Source organism: Melospiza melodia, chromosome 4 (assembly GCF_035770615.1).
Source record: "Melospiza melodia melodia isolate bMelMel2 chromosome 4, bMelMel2.pri, whole genome shotgun sequence".
Classification (NCBI taxonomy): domain Eukaryota; kingdom Metazoa; phylum Chordata; class Aves; order Passeriformes; family Passerellidae; genus Melospiza; species Melospiza melodia.
The window spans coordinates 96,755,648-96,774,352 of NC_086197.1; the positions used below are offsets into that span (position 1 = coordinate 96,755,648).

Consider the following 18,705-nt stretch of genomic DNA (forward strand, 5'->3'; position numbering starts at 1 on the left):
TGAAACTGATACAGCTGTACTAAAAAAAAAATATGAAGGATGTTCTCATATATCCATGATGTCTCTAACCTGACTTTGAAATCCTTGGTTTCCTTTCATTTTATGTCTCTATTCACTTATCTTCTGTATCACCATTAGTGGAGTCAAATAATGCTGTTTTCAGGTTAAAAGCACTGATCATTATTAACCCTTTTCACATTGCAAACAGACTGATTTTAATTATCTTCTGTTTTCTTCTTTACCTTGTTATAGCACCCTAATACTATAGCATTTTAGACTTTGGTTTTCAAAGCTTTAAAAATTAAAGTATCAGAAGTTTTGAAATATTCCACAAGTTCTTTCTATTTCCTTCAAACCAAATGGGGGGTGCTCCTCTTCTCCATCATACTAATGTGTGGCAAATTGTTGTCTTCAGGTCCCCTGAATTCCCTGTGGTTGTGTGGACCTTACGCAGGATTCTGTGACATCTTTTGTGTCAGTGTAGGGGCCTCATAGTTCCTTAAAAGTGTGTGCCTGTAACCAACCCAATTTTGGACTTTCTAAACTTTCTCAAATGAAACAGTAAAAGGTTGAGATGTCAGATGCACAGACTTTTAAGACTGGTATAGATGTTGGTAAAGATCTTTTGATGAAAATGCCTTTTAGGTAGATAGAAATATAATTGTGGCAGGAAACATTTCACCTAGGTCCTGATAATTCACTGAAGAAGTTGAGATCAATTTAAGAGTTATAACCTTGAAGTAGCCATAAGTAATTTTTTTACTATACAAGGGCATGTACTTGCCCTGAAGGTCTTATGCAAGTATAAGAATTAAACAGACTCAGTCTTTAAAGATTGAGACAAATTTTAACTCCACAGCAAGTGTCTGCAGAGAGCAGCAAGATGTGGGGTCACCTGGGAAACCCAGGAGAGAATGTCCTGCTGTAGCATTGGCAGCAGAGGGGCTTCTTATTAGTGCTAAACCTGAAGGTTTCCTACAGGGAACCAAGGGCTTTCTAATGAAGGATTGAATTGGATTTGGTCTGTGCTCAGTGAAAAGCTCTTTGTTTCCAGTTCAAAAGCTTCAAGGGCTAAACATTTTGGATCCTGACACAGACATACTTCAGGCAACCTGCAAGTACTAATCCACGCAAATTTATCTGGTACAAAACATTTCTCTACGTCACCTCCTTTAAAGAAAAAGCAGCAGTTGTCTTTGGAGGGGCTATTACTTCAGTTCTGTGATGGCCATTGTCACTGCTAATGACCAGGAAAATTTTTCAAACTTTGTACTGCTAAGGAGTTGAGAATCTGTGTTGGACAGACTATATTGACAGGAAAAAAAACCCTCTTCAGACTTTCAGTGTGTGTCAGGAGCCGTGAGAACCACCAGGGACAAAAACACTTCATAGGCTGAGAGCAGGGGCCTGGTGCTTCAAAAGCAAAAAGAAGCAAGCTCCTGTGGTAGTATTTGGCTGTATGGGTGCTTCTTTAGTACTCAGGCTGCTGCCAGAGCAACGTTGTGCTTAGGCTTTAAGGTCACCTCCACTGTGATGGGGGAGCAATGGATAAATTTGAAAATGGAATAAAGGAAAAAAAAAATCACGATTTTTTTCCCCTAGGACAATCAGCAGGGATCTGTTGGGGGTGAGGAGGGCATAGAATTGAATGTGTGTTTAATATATGTTAATCAGAGTCTTTAAGAACTTGATATAAAATGAGCAGAAACAGCTCAGCAATGTGTTTTATGCAATAATCATTCAAAGACGAGATACCTCTGTAAGCAGCTGAGTCAGGCACAACATGCAGCCTTGGCATAGGATGGAGTTGGGGAAAAAACTGTACAGGAAACTTTCCCCAAGATCTGGAGAGGCACACCTTTCTGAATTTTAATACTGTTCAAATGTTGGGGTTTAAAAATCTGTCATAGCACTCTGTCTGCTTCCTATGCCTTCAGTCGCTTTTCCTTCTCCAGTAGAAACCAGCACATTAATGTCACATGGTGTTTTACAGGAAAGAAGAAGTTCAAGAGGAGGAAAATCTACTGTCAGATCACTCAGCACCTGCTTCAGAACCACAAGATGTGGCAGAAGGTGATTGAGGATGAGGAGAGGTTAGCTGGGTCAGAGAAGCAAGGCACGGAGCAATCCCCACTGCACCAATCTTCAGAACAAATCCAGGCCATCAGGGAGGAGGAGGAGGAGAAAGGCAAGGCCAAGAAGGATGAAGAGGAGAACACAACTGTAGAACCAAACCAATGACAATATTTACAGCAGTATTTTATGACAGATTGACTCGTGCACAGACTCTTTCTCAAGCCAGCACAGCATTTAGACACAACACTGTAGAAGTATGGGATAATGCGCCTACAGCTGTTTCATTTGTTTCTCTTTCCTTTTTATGGTGAGGTACATTGTTTAAACTCCTATGCTCAAGGAAGCTTTCACAGTGCAACACCGGCTTTACAGACTTTCTTTGAAGAGATTTGGGGGTGGGTGGAATTATATAAATATATATATATATTTATATATATATATATAGCCAGGGTTATTGGCTGCACACTTCAGCAAATTACATTTAATGATATATTATGGTCACTGTGATATTTACAGAAGAAAGTTATCTGAGGAAATGCTGCTTCTGAAGCACATTTGCAGTTAACAGTAAGGTACCAGTTAAGTGGCTTTTTTGCTCTTAATGCTGAGGGATAAAAGTTTCAAAGCTTTACATGAATGCTGATGTATCCTGCCAACACATGTGTGAGTGAGGGGGTGTTTGCAAGTGTGAGTGGATGTGAGGAAATACAGCATGCTCTGAGTTCTTACCACACTAGCTGTAGCACATGTCCCAGCATACCACAACAAACAGAAGGCCAGAATTTTAGAGAATTCGTGCCTGCAAGGGAACAATTTTGAGGAGCTTTGCTTTCCCTCCAGTCCCAGTTTGCACTCCAGCTGCGGGCAGCCTCCGTTCAGCAGCAGCCCAGGCGCTGCTCTGGCCCTACCAGCTGTGCTGGCATCACCTCCTCATCCTCCTCCTCCTGGGCAGCTCCAGGACTGCCGGTGACAGGGATGTGCCAGGAGGGCTGTTTGCAGAGGGGCAGTGCCTGGCACGGCAGCCTGTGCCCTGCAGAAGGCTGGCCCTGCCCGTGCTCTGCAGGGTGAACGTGCTGCGGGGCCGCCCGCGGGTATGGGCGCGCTGTCCTGTCCTGCCCTCACCCTGCCTCTGGGCATCCACCACCAAATGTGGCATTGAGAACAAAGCTAAACTGCTGGGGGACAAAGGAAGGGGAGCGTGGGGGCCATGGGAAGAAGGTAAAGGTGCATGAGGAGCTGCTTGGGCACAGGTGCCAGTCCTGGTGGGCTGGCACGCGGTGTCCCAGGATCTGCTCCCATGGGCTTCACAGAACTCGGGGTTTCAGTGCCAGTTTGCTGCTGGCATTCTGCTTAGGAGCAGCATGTTTGATCCCACCAATATATTTTTCCTTTCTTCTTTCTTCTTTTTTTTTTTTTTTAAAGAAAGAAAAAGATCATGCCTGTAAGAACAGCAGATCTTTTTTTTTGTTGTTGTTGTTCTATTCATTTGTTTTCTCTGTTGTGTATGCTGTGAGCCAAATGTCTATTTAAAAGGTTGGATATTCACTTTCAATATTTTATTTCATGATATATTTGTCAATGATTAGCTATCTAGATGTAAATATGGAAAAATTTTTATGGGTTCCTGTAGATAATGATATCTTTAAGAAAAAAAAAGAAAAAGAAAAAAAGGGAAAAGTTGTTTTGTAAAGATAATTTTTAAAAAAATAAATACAAAAGCATTTTTATACAGTGTAGCTATTTCCAAACCCCACAAATAAAGTCTTGAATAATCTGTATAGACCCTTCTGGGAAACCAGCAGTCTACAGGATCAAGGCTTTAAAATATTAATGCTTTGGGGACTGGCAGCAGCAAGCAGTACCCCACAATTTAGAGATTTGTTCCCATAGAAAGAGTTATATATATAAACTTCAGTATCTCTCAGAACTCCTTTGACTATGTATGCTTTTTCTAGTTTGATTCTGCAGCCCATCACCAAGAAGAGGGTTGCTTGTGAGAGTAAGATTCCTTGTGAAAGGCAGAGTTTGTAGAAATCCTTTCTGTATTAAATTTCTGGCATTACACCCATCACTTTTTGCTATTGTTACACATTCACCAAATTTCATGATCCTGTTGGCAACTCCCTAAAATGTTGGAAAACATTCTCTATCAAAGGCAATCACAGGTGTGTTATCACTTCAGAGTTCCTTCTTGCTTTGTGTTTCTGTCTGCTCAAAAGAGGATTTGGGGGTTTTGCTGTTGCATTTTTCTGATATTGCCCTGTCCTACTCTTAGCAGTAGAAATGTTTGTCTTTCAGCAGAGTGACTGGGGCAGGTTCTGAATGCTCTTACCAGCAGGAATAGTCAGGAAGTGTTTTCCAGTGAAAGCAGGAAAGCAAAGATCCAAATTGCATTGCTGTTTTAAAGGGAAAGGACATAGCAGAATTCATTCAAAACAAAAAAGTTGTCTCCAAGTTCTCAGCAAGTCTCCACCAATTCCAGCTTGTGTTTTTTTCACATCTCTTCTGTCACTTTGATCATATTATTTGGGCTTTTCTTGTGCAAGTGAAATGCATACCTTATAGTATGAGAAGGTTTTATTATGCCTCATTCTGTCCTTTAAATTAAATTTACCGGGATGCTTTAAATTGTCCCAACTCCAAGCACTTCTTTCTCAATTTTCAGTGCATAATCACTGCAATTGGATTTTAATACTGAGGTTTATATTGCTTTTGCTGGAAGAGGAAAAAAAATCTATTGCTGCAAGTGTTAGTGGGTGCCCAGTTGGTAAAATTATGAAGAAGCATTCAAGAATGTGGCCAAATCCTGTAAGTAGGGTTTCACATATTCCTCTAAACTGGCATACACAGGGTTGGAAGAACTAAGAGTAACTAAGAAAAGTTATCTAAAAATGTGCTGAAATGAAACCATTATATTTTTCTAGTCATCATTTTTGGTTGTTTTTCTGCATTGCCAAGGCAGCTGTTAGAAACTGATACAGCATTGCTACCCCAGCCTGTTCATGGGAGCAGTCACTGAGCTGGACCTTTATGGTGAAGAAATTGCTGACAGACTTAAAATGAGAATGATTATTGTTTTTACCTAAACTAGAAAGAAATTCCACTGAAGAAGCTGAAGTGGCTGCGAGTGCTCAGCTTGGTAAGCGGTGACATTTTTTTCCCACTTCAAATAGTTAGTAATCCAATTTCTGCAGGTGGTCCCTCCTTATGAATCTGATTCTCAGTCTTTGAAGTGCATGTCTGGCAGGCAATGATCAGGAAATCTCCAGGTTGGCGTAGATATAACAGAAAATACCAGAGAGATTTTATGTCAAGAATGTGAAAAACTTCTTTTTCTTTTTGCTTTGGGGTTCATAGATAATGAAGCAGGCAATTTAGGGGGCTTTTTAATATTTTCTAGTCCAAAGGAGGCAAAAGATTTTTACCTGCAGTTAAGCAGCCTTTTGGAGGCAGGAGTTTTTTACTTTGTGTAGTCCTTTGGTGTTGCAAGCACCAAATAATCCACAGCCTAAGAAATATTTTAGGAAGAAAAACTAAATAAAAGAAAATTAATTGTATTCAATCAGAAAAATGCTCTTGTTTCAGGTGGTATGTTTATAATGTTGATATGAATTCCTGGTACATAAAATATGCAAAACATAAAGAAAGCAACCCCAATTTAAATGGTGTTTTGCAGGGGCAAACCCAAAGTATTTTAGTTTTCTGTTCTTTAAAAACAAGACGAGAAAGACTAGATTGTTTTTTTCCATTTGGATATTTTGTTTTTCCCACTTTAATGGCATTTGGTATTTGATCCTCTTCCCTTCTAGTCTAGAAATGCTCTTGCAGTGCTTGCAGCTCCCAGTGCAGTGACAAAAGGACTCTATGTCATGTAGCAATCACTATGTAGCAATCACATGTAAACACTTTTGTCCTTATATTGGCACTTTTGTTGATGGCCACGTGGCGTTTACCATGGAATAAAACTTGTCTCCTTACACTTGTGTTGCAGAGGGAACACATGGAAGTAGAGAGTGTGAAAGCCCCTAACTATTTAATTAACTTTTTGGGGAGGGAATATGAGACATTAGCTTTTAAGAAACCAAAAATGGTGTGTCTAAAAACAATAGTTTCCACCATGCTCAAAGGGCCGTAGTTTGCTCTATATTTATGCTCTAATTCTAAAATCTTGAGTTGTTTTTAGCTTATTTAATGTGCAGAGCATTTTGACACTTGTCTCTGAAAATCATCTACTCCCTCCAGTAGGAAGATGGTGTTTGATGAGATGTTGCAAGCTGTGCATCAGAAGTGAGTTGCAACAATCTAGGGAAAAGGGATTTTGCTGTGGTTTTGGCAGGATTTTGGATGGCCTTCATCTGTTAATGAAATCTTTTACACAGAGCTGTGTGTCACCGAATGTGACATCATTCAGGGTGCTGGTTCTCATGGCAAACATGGTCATGTTATGGCAGGAAATGCTTCCCAGGGAAGATGTGACTTGAGAATGCTTTTGGTAATAATTCCAGGATAGTTCTCATCAGTTTTTATTCTGACATCATGTGTGAACTTCTCTCTGCATCATTATCAGCCTAAAGATGGATTTAGGTCTTTACCATTAGTGTACCACTGTTAGAATTTCTTAAGATCCTGGTGGTCTGAATCTGGAAGAAAATTAGGGCTACAAAAGTTCAAATTGATGCCTTTAAAGGTACCATTTGGCATCTAAGCAAATTTCCCTCCCCAGTCCCATTCTATGGATTCCACTTGACATAAAATTCATTTGTTTTCTTTAAAAAACTCTAAATTTCTGTCTGCTTTTTTGATAGAATTTTTTCTTTCTGAAATTCTGGCCCAATCTTTCTTCAGAAATGCCCTGGGAAGTAGAATGCAGTGTGAAGAAGGCAAGGATCTTGCCAAATTGAGCATCAGAGCCTCTAAGGACTCTGTGTGGGCATCCACACAGATCTGAGAGCTGAGTGGGTGTGGGGGAGCTGTCAGCAACCTGGACTTGGAATCCTAGAGAATTTTGTCAGTTTTCAAAACAAACCCTAAGCATTTTGGAAAGCTTAGCCATGATTTTTATGCAGCAAAAGCTCTGTGCTGGTGCTGGTTGTTAATGAAGTTCTAGTGCAAAATCTGTGTAAGTCCTGCCTCCTGAGATGTTCCATCCTTCCATCATGGATGGAAGGAAAGGTTCAATTTAAGCAGGGGAAGTTTCTAGGCATTCCATGGCCTCGTGGGCAGAAGATTAGGGAGAAACACATTGCCAGAGTGAAGGATTCACCTCTCTGCTGGCCTTAGAACTTGGGAGTTCCTCCCTGGCAGCTCAGAGCTGGGGAAATCAGTCCTTGGGTGGATGGGGCTGTACACAGGCAGGAGGGAAGTGAAACCTGCATTCTGCGGGAAGGAGCAAATAAAATCATAGTCCATTATCAACCAGACTTCATAAAACAAAATTTATTTTCCTTTTCTTTCAAAAGCAAATGTAGTCCTGCTGAAATGGAGTAACATAGAGTTTCTGGGAGGTTAATAATCTGCTTGATGTTGCAGTATTAGTCAAAAGGATGGCGGTGTTAAAGAGAAGACAATTATTCCCATTAATTAGAGCAGGAGAGTCTTTTTTTCCCCTATTCTTCAGTGAATCAACAAGTAAGAACATCCAAGGATCTTGGAGAATAATACATGTTAAGTGATTTTGAGCAGATGAAAGAATCATAGAAATTAGGTGAGAACTGTCTTAAGAAACATTGGAAGAGCTTGCAAAATTATTGATTATTGGAGTCAAACTTTGATTTACAGCAAAATAGCACCAGTTCTTTCCAGAGCAATTTATTGTGATAGATTTTTCTTTGAATTTCATCACTTTGTTCTAGCAAAACAACATTCCTGTGCAGGTAAATCAAAGCAGGGTTTAGCCCCTGCTGTGGTAGATATTGAGTCCCAGCTTGGAGGGAGCAGTATGAGAATTATTCTCCATTTAAAACCTAATTATTATTTATTCAGAGGCCATTAGTGGGATTTTCCTGGCAGGCAGGTGTTCTTTTGATGAAAAATGCATCCCACCACCTCAGCAGGATGCAGATGTCACCTGAGTGAGCCCTGAGGACAAACTCCTCAGGAGCCTAGGGGGAAGAACAGTGCTGGTGTATTTCTGCAGAGTTCATTTTCACACTGACAAAAGGCACAAAAGGCAGGATCTTGAGCTAGTTAACAATAGTTCTTTGGTAAAAATGAAATGGTAAGCACTGTGCAGTCTGAAACTCTGCCAGTGTCACTGAGGTGTACAGACATTCCCCCCAGTGCTTGCTCCTGTAAAACTGCTGTGAGTTCAGGTAAAACCAGCTGGCCTTGGGTGTGTCTGTCAAGCTGAAGGGTGTAGTAAATCAAAAAGAATTTTTGACTGAAGTTGTTTAATTCTCCTTAATCTAGGAAAACTTTGCTTTGTGCAAGTGGAGGGGAAAAAGAAAGAATATTTCATTTGAGCTTTTGAGGTTGCCAGTCTGTGCCAGTGGTTTCTTGTTCCCAAAACTGTGTGTGCAGGATGTCTGAGATGTGGGAAGGGGGCAGCAGAGGAGAATTGTTCTGCCCTGGATGCCAGAGGGAGCCTCTGTGCTCTGGGGAGCACCACTGAAACCTGCAGGTGTGCAAAAAGCAGTGATTTAATTGGGGAAACCCAGATATTCCTGTTTTCTGTGTGGAAGCATAAGAGCAGGTACACAGGACTTTGCCACAAGCCATGTGTCCTTTTATGGCTGAATTCTCTTGTCCTGAGGCAAAACCATAGAAATGAGATCAAATAATAGCTCAGTTTTCAATGCTGTCTTCCTGTACTGCAGCAAATGCTTAGAAACAATTGATGTAAATTAGCAACTGCTCTTTGCTTTTAAGTATTTATTTAAAGGAAATGGGAGGTTTTGGTGGTGGTTTCCATTTTCCTCCTCTGACCCTAGTCATTTTCACTCAATGCTTTCCTAAAAAAGAATTAAAAATAAAAAAGCTCTGTGATCTGGTCAGAGAGAAAGCAGGGAGGGGTTGGCCATGTCTGTACATACTGCTTTAGGTAGAAAGGCTGCTAAAATCTGTTAAAGCTGACTTTCCTTCCCAAAATTCCTGCCTGATCCTGAAACACAACAAAAACCTGTATTTGAATGCAAAATGTTGATTTGTAAGTGTTTGTAAACCTTGATAGAGTACTGCAGGTGGTGTCCCAAAAGATCAAAGCCAACGTTAATAACTGCTCTGTGGTGTTGATGGTATCTTTAATATTTCAACCATGTCAGCGTACTTTTGATCATTACTTTTCTAAACTTAAGTCTTCTTCTCTTGAATAATCAATATCAGATGTTTGCATGATGGAAAGTAATTTAAGTTCACTTTTCAAAAAGCAGTGATTCATTCTGTGGGTTACGTTTGTTTAACAGATTCACATTCTCACTGATGGGTGGCAGTTTTTTTTTCTTTTTAGTGCTTTTGATAGAACAACATCCAGGATATTTTCCAACAAAAACACATTTTTCCACCTTTGCCTCCAGTTGTGGAAGAAATACCTTCCAAAACGGATCCTTTTCCAATGCAGTTTGGCCTGTCTGGGTAATGATATGCAAGTATGTATATCATGTAGAAGATGTGATTGAAAAAATTAAAAATTTTGGTAATCAAGAAATTAACCTAGCAAGATTACAGCCCTTTCTGAATTAAAATCTTGGGTGTGCCAATATAGTTGAAGCACTTGACCCCACCAGATTTGAAGGCCAAATTATATAATATTTTTATTTTAAATTTGACAACGGGCTAGACTTTTTTTTTTTTTTTTTTAATTTCAGGAAACACTGAGAAATTGGTGATCTTACATCCTGTCCTGTGAGGGTTGGCTCCTGGTCTGGGACCTTGGGGCAAAGTTTCTTTAATGATGCTTATTCAGACTCAGCTATAGTAGCAGGTTTCCACAAATCACTCGTGTACTACAAATTCAATCCCTCCTTGATTTTTTTTTTTCACTTCAAAAGGTGAGAAAAAGATGGGGGGAGTGTAATTTTATACGGCTCTATTTGACAAAGGGTTTTGTGTACCTTTATAGTTCTTTTGAAGCAATATTTTAAAAAATAACTGCCAGCCAAAGTGGCAATGCAGAGAAGTGCCATCTTGTTTAGGATTTGTACACGCCAGTTTTTAACACAGTGTTCTTTTCACTAAGTACTACATACGTTAATTTATATTTATATATTGTCAATATTGTTGTAACCAAGCTTCTCCTTTCTAAACACTTCAGGAACAAGGCCTTGTATTTTTAGGTGATTTTCATAAACAGAATAATTCTTTTCCTTTCACTAGTATCTTGCACTCGATACATGTAGCAATACTTAATATATTCTCTTCACAAGTATTTGTTAAGTGATTTAGTTAATGGCTGATAAATGTTTTGTACAAAATAGATTCTGTACAGGAAAAAAAAATCTTTTAGATAAACATTATTTATTTTTACTGTTTTGTAAGTTAGACACTATAATGAAGCTCCTTTTTGCCAGAATTACTGGAAGTGCCTCTTGGTAAAATGTATTATACAGTAAATATGTATTCAAAATTATTAGAAATACTTGTCACAAAATGAACAATGTGGATGTTGCAATGTGAAGACAAATGTACAACATAAATATAATTCTGTGGTATCCTGTGTTTCTTCTTCCTTTATTGAACAAAATTGCTTTCGGTGCCCAGCTTTAACTGTCAGACTACAAATGACTTGTACCCTCTTTAGACTCTGATACAAATCCAGTGAAAGCTTGTATATATTGAATTATCATTTTAGCTGCCAGCCCTGCTTGGTGTGTGTTAGTGACCCAAGCTCATGTTTATTGGTATCTGATTTCCTGAGACTTTTACCTGCAGAATTCTACACTTTGCTTCAGATTGCTAATAAATCCCATGTTAAATCCTTTGTGACTCAACCAATCTGTGGAAAGCCTCGTTATAACCATTCTTCTTTAATGCTAACCAGTATTTCAGCATCCATCATCAGTGTACTACTCAATCCAATTAATTTGGACTGGATGTGGTCAGTATTACAGGGCAGCATTCAGCAATGCACAGTGACTAATGCTTCCAGAGAAAATGAAATGTGTTACTTTAGCATTTTCCCTCATTAATTATAGAAGTAATCTGTTAAAGTGGGACATCAGTGAGTGAAATCCCTTTTCTTGCCATTATATTGATAAGTGTGCTGTCATTTTTCAGTGTAAAATTTTACTAGTCTTTTATGTGGGCTAGAATTGACATCTAGCTACCTTATTTGCTCACTGCTTATAATTTCAAAAAAAGTATCTCACAGCTGTCAAAAATTTTACCCATTTTTAAAGTTTTATTACCTACTTTCATCAAAGACTTGGAAGCTCGTCAGCTAATTGATTTGAAATGGTTGCATAAAAATTATCTAGATCAACCATGTCTTCAAAGTCTCTTTTCCTATAAGTGAAAAATTAACAGCTTCCAAAATCCTCAAGAATATCTACTACGTATCTAGCTGTCAGTTTTCAAATGCCCCCCAGTTTATTTGTCCTCTGGCTAAAATTCTGAATGGAAAAAAATTGGAAGGAAATTTGCACCAGGCAGTGATTAGGAAGATACAAATCAGAATCATTGCCAGGAGGAAAGTAAAATTTGTTTCTACCTATTCCAAGGGAACTGCTTCTAAGCCAGCAGCTGGTCTGTCCCAAACACTTCTTATCTCAAGAACATGTAATTAATGGATGTTAAATTCACAGAGAGGAATGCAACTGGAGTAGCAAAGAGAAGCTTTTGCCTCACCACTTGTCATCACAAAGAGCAGGGGCTACCAAGGGAAGGAACGCTCTTGTCTGAAAATCCCCAAACTCTCTCTGGAGCTCCTCAAACAGCGAGAGGTTCCCATGGGAAGAGCTGAGCAATAAAACAGGGCAGGAGCAGTGAATCTGCTAATGAGGCCACACATGAGCCTGCCTCTCCTGGGGCTCTGCTAAAGCATAAAGGAGACCGTGAGCACAGTCCCTCTCAGCTCAATTAAATGTTGCATTTTCCAGGTGTTCAAATTACCTTAATTGCCAGGCACATCTAGTTCCCTAAAAGCACTTGAAGTGTTTCACCGCAAACACAACTCTCAGAGAGCTACTGGGGCTTCGTTTGGCAGTGCTTCCTTTCAATGTGTGCTCAGTTATCTCACCAAAGTCCTGTGGAAACCAGCCTGATGCCCCCACGGGCTCCCCAGATATTGTCAGTGCTTATTGCAGGGGTGGAAAAGAAACAACTTGGACAGGAGGGTAACGTGCAGGGGCGACCCTGGCTGCTGGGTCTGTAGCTCTGGAGTTGCCACCTCTCACCATCCAAAGGGGAATTTTTACCCACTCCACACTGGATTCCCATAGACCTGGTGTGCTGCAGTGGAAGTTGTCAAAACTATTTCATTCAACATCTTCACTGCCAGAGGCGACAGGAACCTTGCATTAATTCACGAGGAAACATGCAAGTTCCAAGTTAAACTGAAAATTCTGATGGTTTGTGTCACACCCAATGTGGATGGCCAGCTGTCATCACTGCACAACCTGGGATACACACAGGCAGAATGGTTTGGAAGTCGGCTACAGATGAAAGGTTGCTGCAGCACCTGCTTGTCTTCAGCCAGGAAATACACAGCAGAAGGTTCCTGTTTGACCTGCACAATGGCTTCATTTAATGTGCCTTTTATTGCTACTAAATTACTTCCCTTCTCAGTCCCTTACAGGTGGTGATTGTTTGTTACTGTTCTTGATAAACACATCATATTCTATAAAATCAACACCTTCAGTGTTGAATCAGCTCTGCTGCTCAGTTCTTGGTACCTTCTCTCTACTTTTCTAGGCAAAATCTTTGGGTTTAAACCTACTTCAAATAACTTATCTTCATTAAGGAAAGTGCTATGGGACTATTTTTAAGATTAATGGTATTAATCTCTGGTAGCTGGACAAGTTCCAATTTCACTTATTACATCTTTATACACAGAAATTCTCCCCAAAGCTCCAGTGGGTGCAAATGCTTCCTGCACTGAAGAATGTCACATTACTGGATTTCTCATTCAGCCTGTTTGTTGCACTCCCTCAGAAACAGGTCTCCCAGGGCCCTCTGCAAAGTGCGGTGCTGTATAAAAAAACATCGTAATTCTGTTCAAATGTCTCCTTAAAACCCGGCTGACTCTGCCATTTGACTGCAGGGGCAGGGCAGGGGGAGTTGGTTGGGGTTTTTTCTTGGTTCTTTGCTTGTTTGTTTTTGGGGTTTTTTTTATTAACCATTCAGGAAGGAAAACCTCAGAGCCATTTTTATCTGATCAGTCACCTTCTGCAAGTGCTTGCAAGGTAATGTAAAGCTATTGACCACACTCACAGAAGTTGCCTCAGGTACCCAGAACAGAGGGCATGCACAGAGGAGGTGATGCTGTTCTGTGGTCAGGGTGCAGTAAAGAAAGGCCTTCACTGCCACTCCTATTTTTGAAAATTTTTCTTCCTTAAGTCTCATGCAAGGGGCTGAAAATGTAAATATCAAGAATGATTTGATGAACGCCTCAGAGTAGAGACTATTCAGAAGGATCTTTGCATATCCTAATAACAAGAAGTTAGACAAGTCCAAAATATAATTGGAACATTCTTCTATTCATTTGCTGTCCTTAGGTAAGAAAACTATTCTTTGAGGATAGATCTGGAAGTCTTGAGTTGGACAAGAAAGTCCCCAAGTCTGAAATTCCCCCAGAGTTTCTAAAAGCCAAATTTATTATTTAGGTATAATTTGTCTCTGGTTCTTTGTGTGGAATGGGTACCCAAGGTTTGTTCTGGCAGTGGGGTTCCTACTCATTTATATTCTTACCAAGCCTGTTCCTAGATCTGGCAACAAAAAGAAGAGGAAAATTAATGTTGAGAAATTAATAATCCATAGCAGTAGAGTAGCATAACTAAAGCAATTAAAATTTTACAGGCAGTGAAACTAGGATGCCTTATGATTAAACTGCAAATGTCTTCCCTCTTTCTACCTCTCATTGACTGCAAGCTGCACATTTACAGTATTTGTTGCTCAGGGTTTACATCAGCAAAATTAAAATATTAAAGGAGCATTTGGGCAAGTTTCAATGAGAGTAGTTGAAGACTCATTCCACCAAGGGTTTATAAGTAACTTTGCTTTGCTGCACAGTATTAAGGGTTGTAAATGTATTCTCTGTTGGACTGTAGGAATCACTTGAATTCAGATTTAAGGTGATATTTATATGGTTTTGTTTGTGTTTTTAAACAGTCTTTTCCTTCTGTTGGAATTCTATTGGAATTCTGTTGGAATAGGTTTTTTTTGTTAAATGTCTTTTAGGAAGGAAAACATTTCATGCTTCCAAAGGCTGGCCCTAAAGCCGCTGTGCTGTCAGTGTAATGCTGGGCCTGTGTATGAAGATTTGCTTGTCACAGCCATTCACTCTGGCTAGACAAGGCTTTTTAAGTATAATTAATTTAACCTGTGCTTTAGAAATGAAGGTGGTCTGGCTTCTAATTTCCTGCTGCTAATACAAAGTAGGAATGCAAAGAAAACAGACCTCAAGGAGCAAGCTTCAGTCTGCTTCTTTGTCCTCTAGCTGCTTTAAAGGTTTTGTTCCAATTACAGAATAGATATAATAAGCAGGCAATTTCTTTTAGGACTATAGGAAAGCAAAACCTTGCTTGTCTGTTTCATTGTCTAGCAAGCTTCCAGTGGGTTTTGTGTCATTGTGCTGTGGGAGGCACTGAAAAGTGACAAGCAAGGGGTGTCATGTCCAGTGTTATAATTGGCAGTGATTTGTTTCTCATGTCTCAGTCCCTGGTGGTGAATTGTGCTGGGTGATGTACAGCATTGCCTTTCCATGGGACATCCATGGCCTGCAAGGCCTGGAAAACCAAGAAATTCCTACCTGGATGAGACTTTCTGTCAGATTAATTTACTGAATTTTAGGGAGGATCTGGTGTTCATTTACTCTGAGCATCTTGAAACGCATTGCAGAGGACATAAGTAATCTCTGAGGAACTGCTATAATTAGTTCATAAAGGAAGGGTGACATTCTTCTGGAGGTGTAAGAAAATTTTCATAATGGGAAATACCTGCCCCAAGTGGTTTTGGGGAGTTCCAGTTAAGATACCACCACCTATAAAGAAGTCAGAGACAATTCTGTAACAAAATTTCAGTAAAAAACCAGCTGTGATAAAAACCTGATACTGAGGTTTTACGATGAACTAAAAATCCAGAAAATATTAGACAATTGTACTAAATCTTGTGGGCCTTTCAAAGCACTGCTGCTTTCTAAAGGACATTAAACCAGTCTGTAAGTATTTTTCTGGGAGTATGGAGGACAAGGCTGTGGTGCTTATCAATACCATTTGTAGCATAATTTAGGAGGATTTTTATCACAAATTTAGGAATCTGATAGTGAAACTTCACTTATTTTAAAGGACAGGATGGTGAAGGTTACCAGTGGCAGAATATCTGGAATCTGTGTCAGAAATCTTTGAAAGCAGCAAGGTCAGCAATGAAAGGTTACCAATGAAGATTAAAGGTCATGCCAAACTAGCACAGGTCCTGTATTGTGCAAACTCAGTTTTCCTAATGATGGAAGGAAATGGCCTGGAAGCTGATCTCCTCAAAAGGCTGAAAGAGCTCATAATCACTAAGTCTCCTAATCACTAATTACTGTGGACTACTAGGCACCCTGATATCTCTTAGAAAAGGGGAAAATAGATTTCCAAGTTTCAAAACCAAAGAAGGATACGAGATACTTTAAAGTACAAAATGTGAATTAGGTGTAGTGTAATTAAATTCCAGACACATTAAGAGCCCAAAATGGAGAAATAATGAAGGGAAGGATAATAATTTGTATTAAATCTAGGAAAGCAAAAGCCTACTCTGTGTTTGGCTGTGTAAGTGAGGTTTTAGCTGCCATGGGAACCTGCTGTACTGCCGAGGGTGGGAGGGAATAAGAGGGGAAAAGGAAGAAGAATTTTTAACTTTAATACCTTTTCTGTTTGTATAATCAAAGCCTACAGGGCAGCAGAAGACAGGATTTACAGCCTCTCTCAGCTCAACAAACTACAGAGGGAGCTAGTCACATTCCTCACCTTTACCTAAACTTTAAAATTAATATTTCAGCAGCCATGACCTTGTGGCAGGAAAAACTCTGGGTGGGAATGAAGTCTTCAAAACTTTCTTTTCCTTTCCTTCTGGTAAAGGACTTCACTGACTCTGCCATACATTCTGTCCTCCCCCTTAATGGGTTTTTTCCCTCTGTTGTTTTTGTTGGGTTTTTTTCATGTTGACAGGGACATTGCCGTGTGGATTTTGGGCATCAGGGCAGAACAGGAAGGACCAGGGACTGGATAAGTTTTTGTGAATCTCTTGTCCACCCTCAAGCCTATCTTCTCTCACACACTCCCCATTTTCTTTTTTTTTTTCCCCAAGCCCATTCCGCCTTGAATTCTTCTGTTTCCTGGAATTAAGCAATTAATAAGATCAGAGTTTTGGTTTTTTTGTTTTTTTTCTCTCCACAAAGCTTTGTCACGTGCCTCCTCAAACTTACAGCAACTTGTAAAGAAAACTACCCCTGGGAGCTGTTTAGGTGCTCCTCATGCTTCCCACCAGGGCCCCTTTGCTGTGCTGGAACTGATAGGAGGGGACAGAGGGAGAAAAACCTGAGCAGGTGGGGGAGGAGGATGGGGGGCAAACAAAGAGCAAATGCTCAGGCAAAACAAGAGACAAAACGAGTTCCCCCACCTGCATGCTCTTCCTCTCTCTACCTCCAGAATAAGATGCACACCCACAGAAAGGGTCATTTCTGAGAGGAGGTTCTCCCCTCCAGTTTTTCCCCTTTCTGTGCATGCAAGTGTGGGTTTGCATGAGCAGCAGAGGAAGCTTACCTATGAAAACTGGTGGGCACCATCTCTGGGGATTCCTGCTGCCAGGTAAGATTTGGCTTTTCTTCTTCTCTTTGCTGCTCGACTTTTCACAGAGGATGCCTGTCAGCTCATGGGTGAGCTGTCTGTGTGTCCAGCCAGTGCAGCAAGGGCAGCTCCTGTGCCTAAGGCTAAGGAGGCTTACTGCAGGGTGGAGGAGTTCCCAGAGGGGGAAGGATGTTCTCTCTCTCACTCCTGCACTCTGCATGAGGGAAGGGGCACTCCTGGAGGTGTCCCAGCCTGTGCTCAGGGACAGGGCTGTCCCTGGAGCTGACCCTCGGCACAGGTGCCCATGCCAGCCCTCGGGACGTGAGTGCCACCAGGCTGTGCCACAGGTGAGCCCCTGGGAGGGCTTCTGGGGGGATGGAGAGCAGGGGGGCTCCCACAGCCCCACAGCTGGAGGCAGGCGTGGAAGGAGGGCTCTGAGCCCCAGCTGTGGGCCCAGAAGAGTCAGGGACAAGGTGTGAGCGTGGCCAGCAGCTGTCCTGCAGGCAGTGTCACCCACCAGGCAGTGTCTCTCAGCTGTTCGCACAGCTGAGGTGAAGCACAGCTGGAGTGCTGCAGTGTGTCACCCTGACTTTTTAAGATTTTTTAAGATTTTCTAAGCCTTCTGATGTTTACATTCTTGTAACGAACTTTCTCACACACTTTCTGTAAATAACTCATTGAATTGCATTCTTTTATAGAAGAAGAGAAATTTGATGGACTGCTGGTTTGTCATTGGAGAGGTGGGTGGATGGGTCACTCAGGGACAGGGTTTAGTGGTGGACTCTCAGTGCTGGATCTACAGATGGACCCAATGATCTCAGGGGTCTTTTCCAGCCTAAACAATTCTATGATTCTCTGGTTACCTTTTTCTGGCATTCCTGCCATGTTTGGAAAGGAAGTGTTTAGACATTCTCTGTCCTCATTTTCTATGTCACCAAAGAATTATGGTATGGTGACAACCTGAGACCATCCTTGGACAGAACCAGAGATGTCCCTCACTTCCCACTGAAATTGAGTCTATTAGGAATAGTCCCACTGTAACACCAACGGTGCCAAAAGAATTTGAGTGGCAAATCTGTGATTACAGTGAATCAGTCCTGTGTGTTCTGGTTGCACCAAAGAGATGAAAACCAACAGTGCAGCTGGCTGGGGTTCAGCTGGGCACATTTCTCTGTGCTCTGCCTTGTGTTAAATCTTCCATCAGAGGCATTGTCAGGGCAACCAGTCTGATGCTCTGAGATACATGGCTGCAGGTGGCTCTGGAAACTGCCAAGGTCCTTAAAGCCATGCCTCAAGAGCAGCTGGGGATATATTAAACCTCTAGATATTTATATAGATATACCTGGGGATATATTAAACCTGTAGATATCTATATATATACCTGGGCATATATTAAAACCTGCATGGATATCAGGCCTTCCTTGCATTCTTCAATTTGACAGTCAGACAAATTTAACAATTTTTCTGCTGTAATAATGTGAGCATAAGTGTTGCTTCAGCTCTGCTATCCATTTGAGATTTGTTTCAGCTCAGTGGAACACCAGCTTGCATGCTGCTGTCAAACATCACTTTATCATATTCCACCACAGCAATTTTTTGGTGTTCTGACCAATCCTGGATGTGTGATGCAATGGAGGAGCCCTCTACACCTTTGCCATCTTCTCTAGCTGGAAGATGCTTTGCTCATAAATAAGGACATTTCATTGAGCTG

The 18,705-nt window shown here is 40.8% G+C and overlaps 1 protein-coding gene across 4 annotated transcripts in view; it reads left to right on the plus strand.

The window, feature by feature from the left end:
* Positions 1-11,000, plus strand: part of PDE3A (phosphodiesterase 3A) — a 211,621-nt gene extending 200,621 nt beyond the window's left edge. For all 4 annotated transcript variants that reach the window (XM_063155677.1, XM_063155679.1, XM_063155680.1 and 1 more), the window contains one exon: positions 1,994-11,000. In XM_063155677.1, coding sequence (XP_063011747.1) covers positions 1,994-2,241 — 248 coding nt within the window. In that variant the 3' untranslated portion in view covers positions 2,242-11,000. The remainder of the gene's footprint in view (positions 1-1,993) is intronic.
* The last annotated feature ends 7,705 nt before the right edge of the window (positions 11,001-18,705 follow it).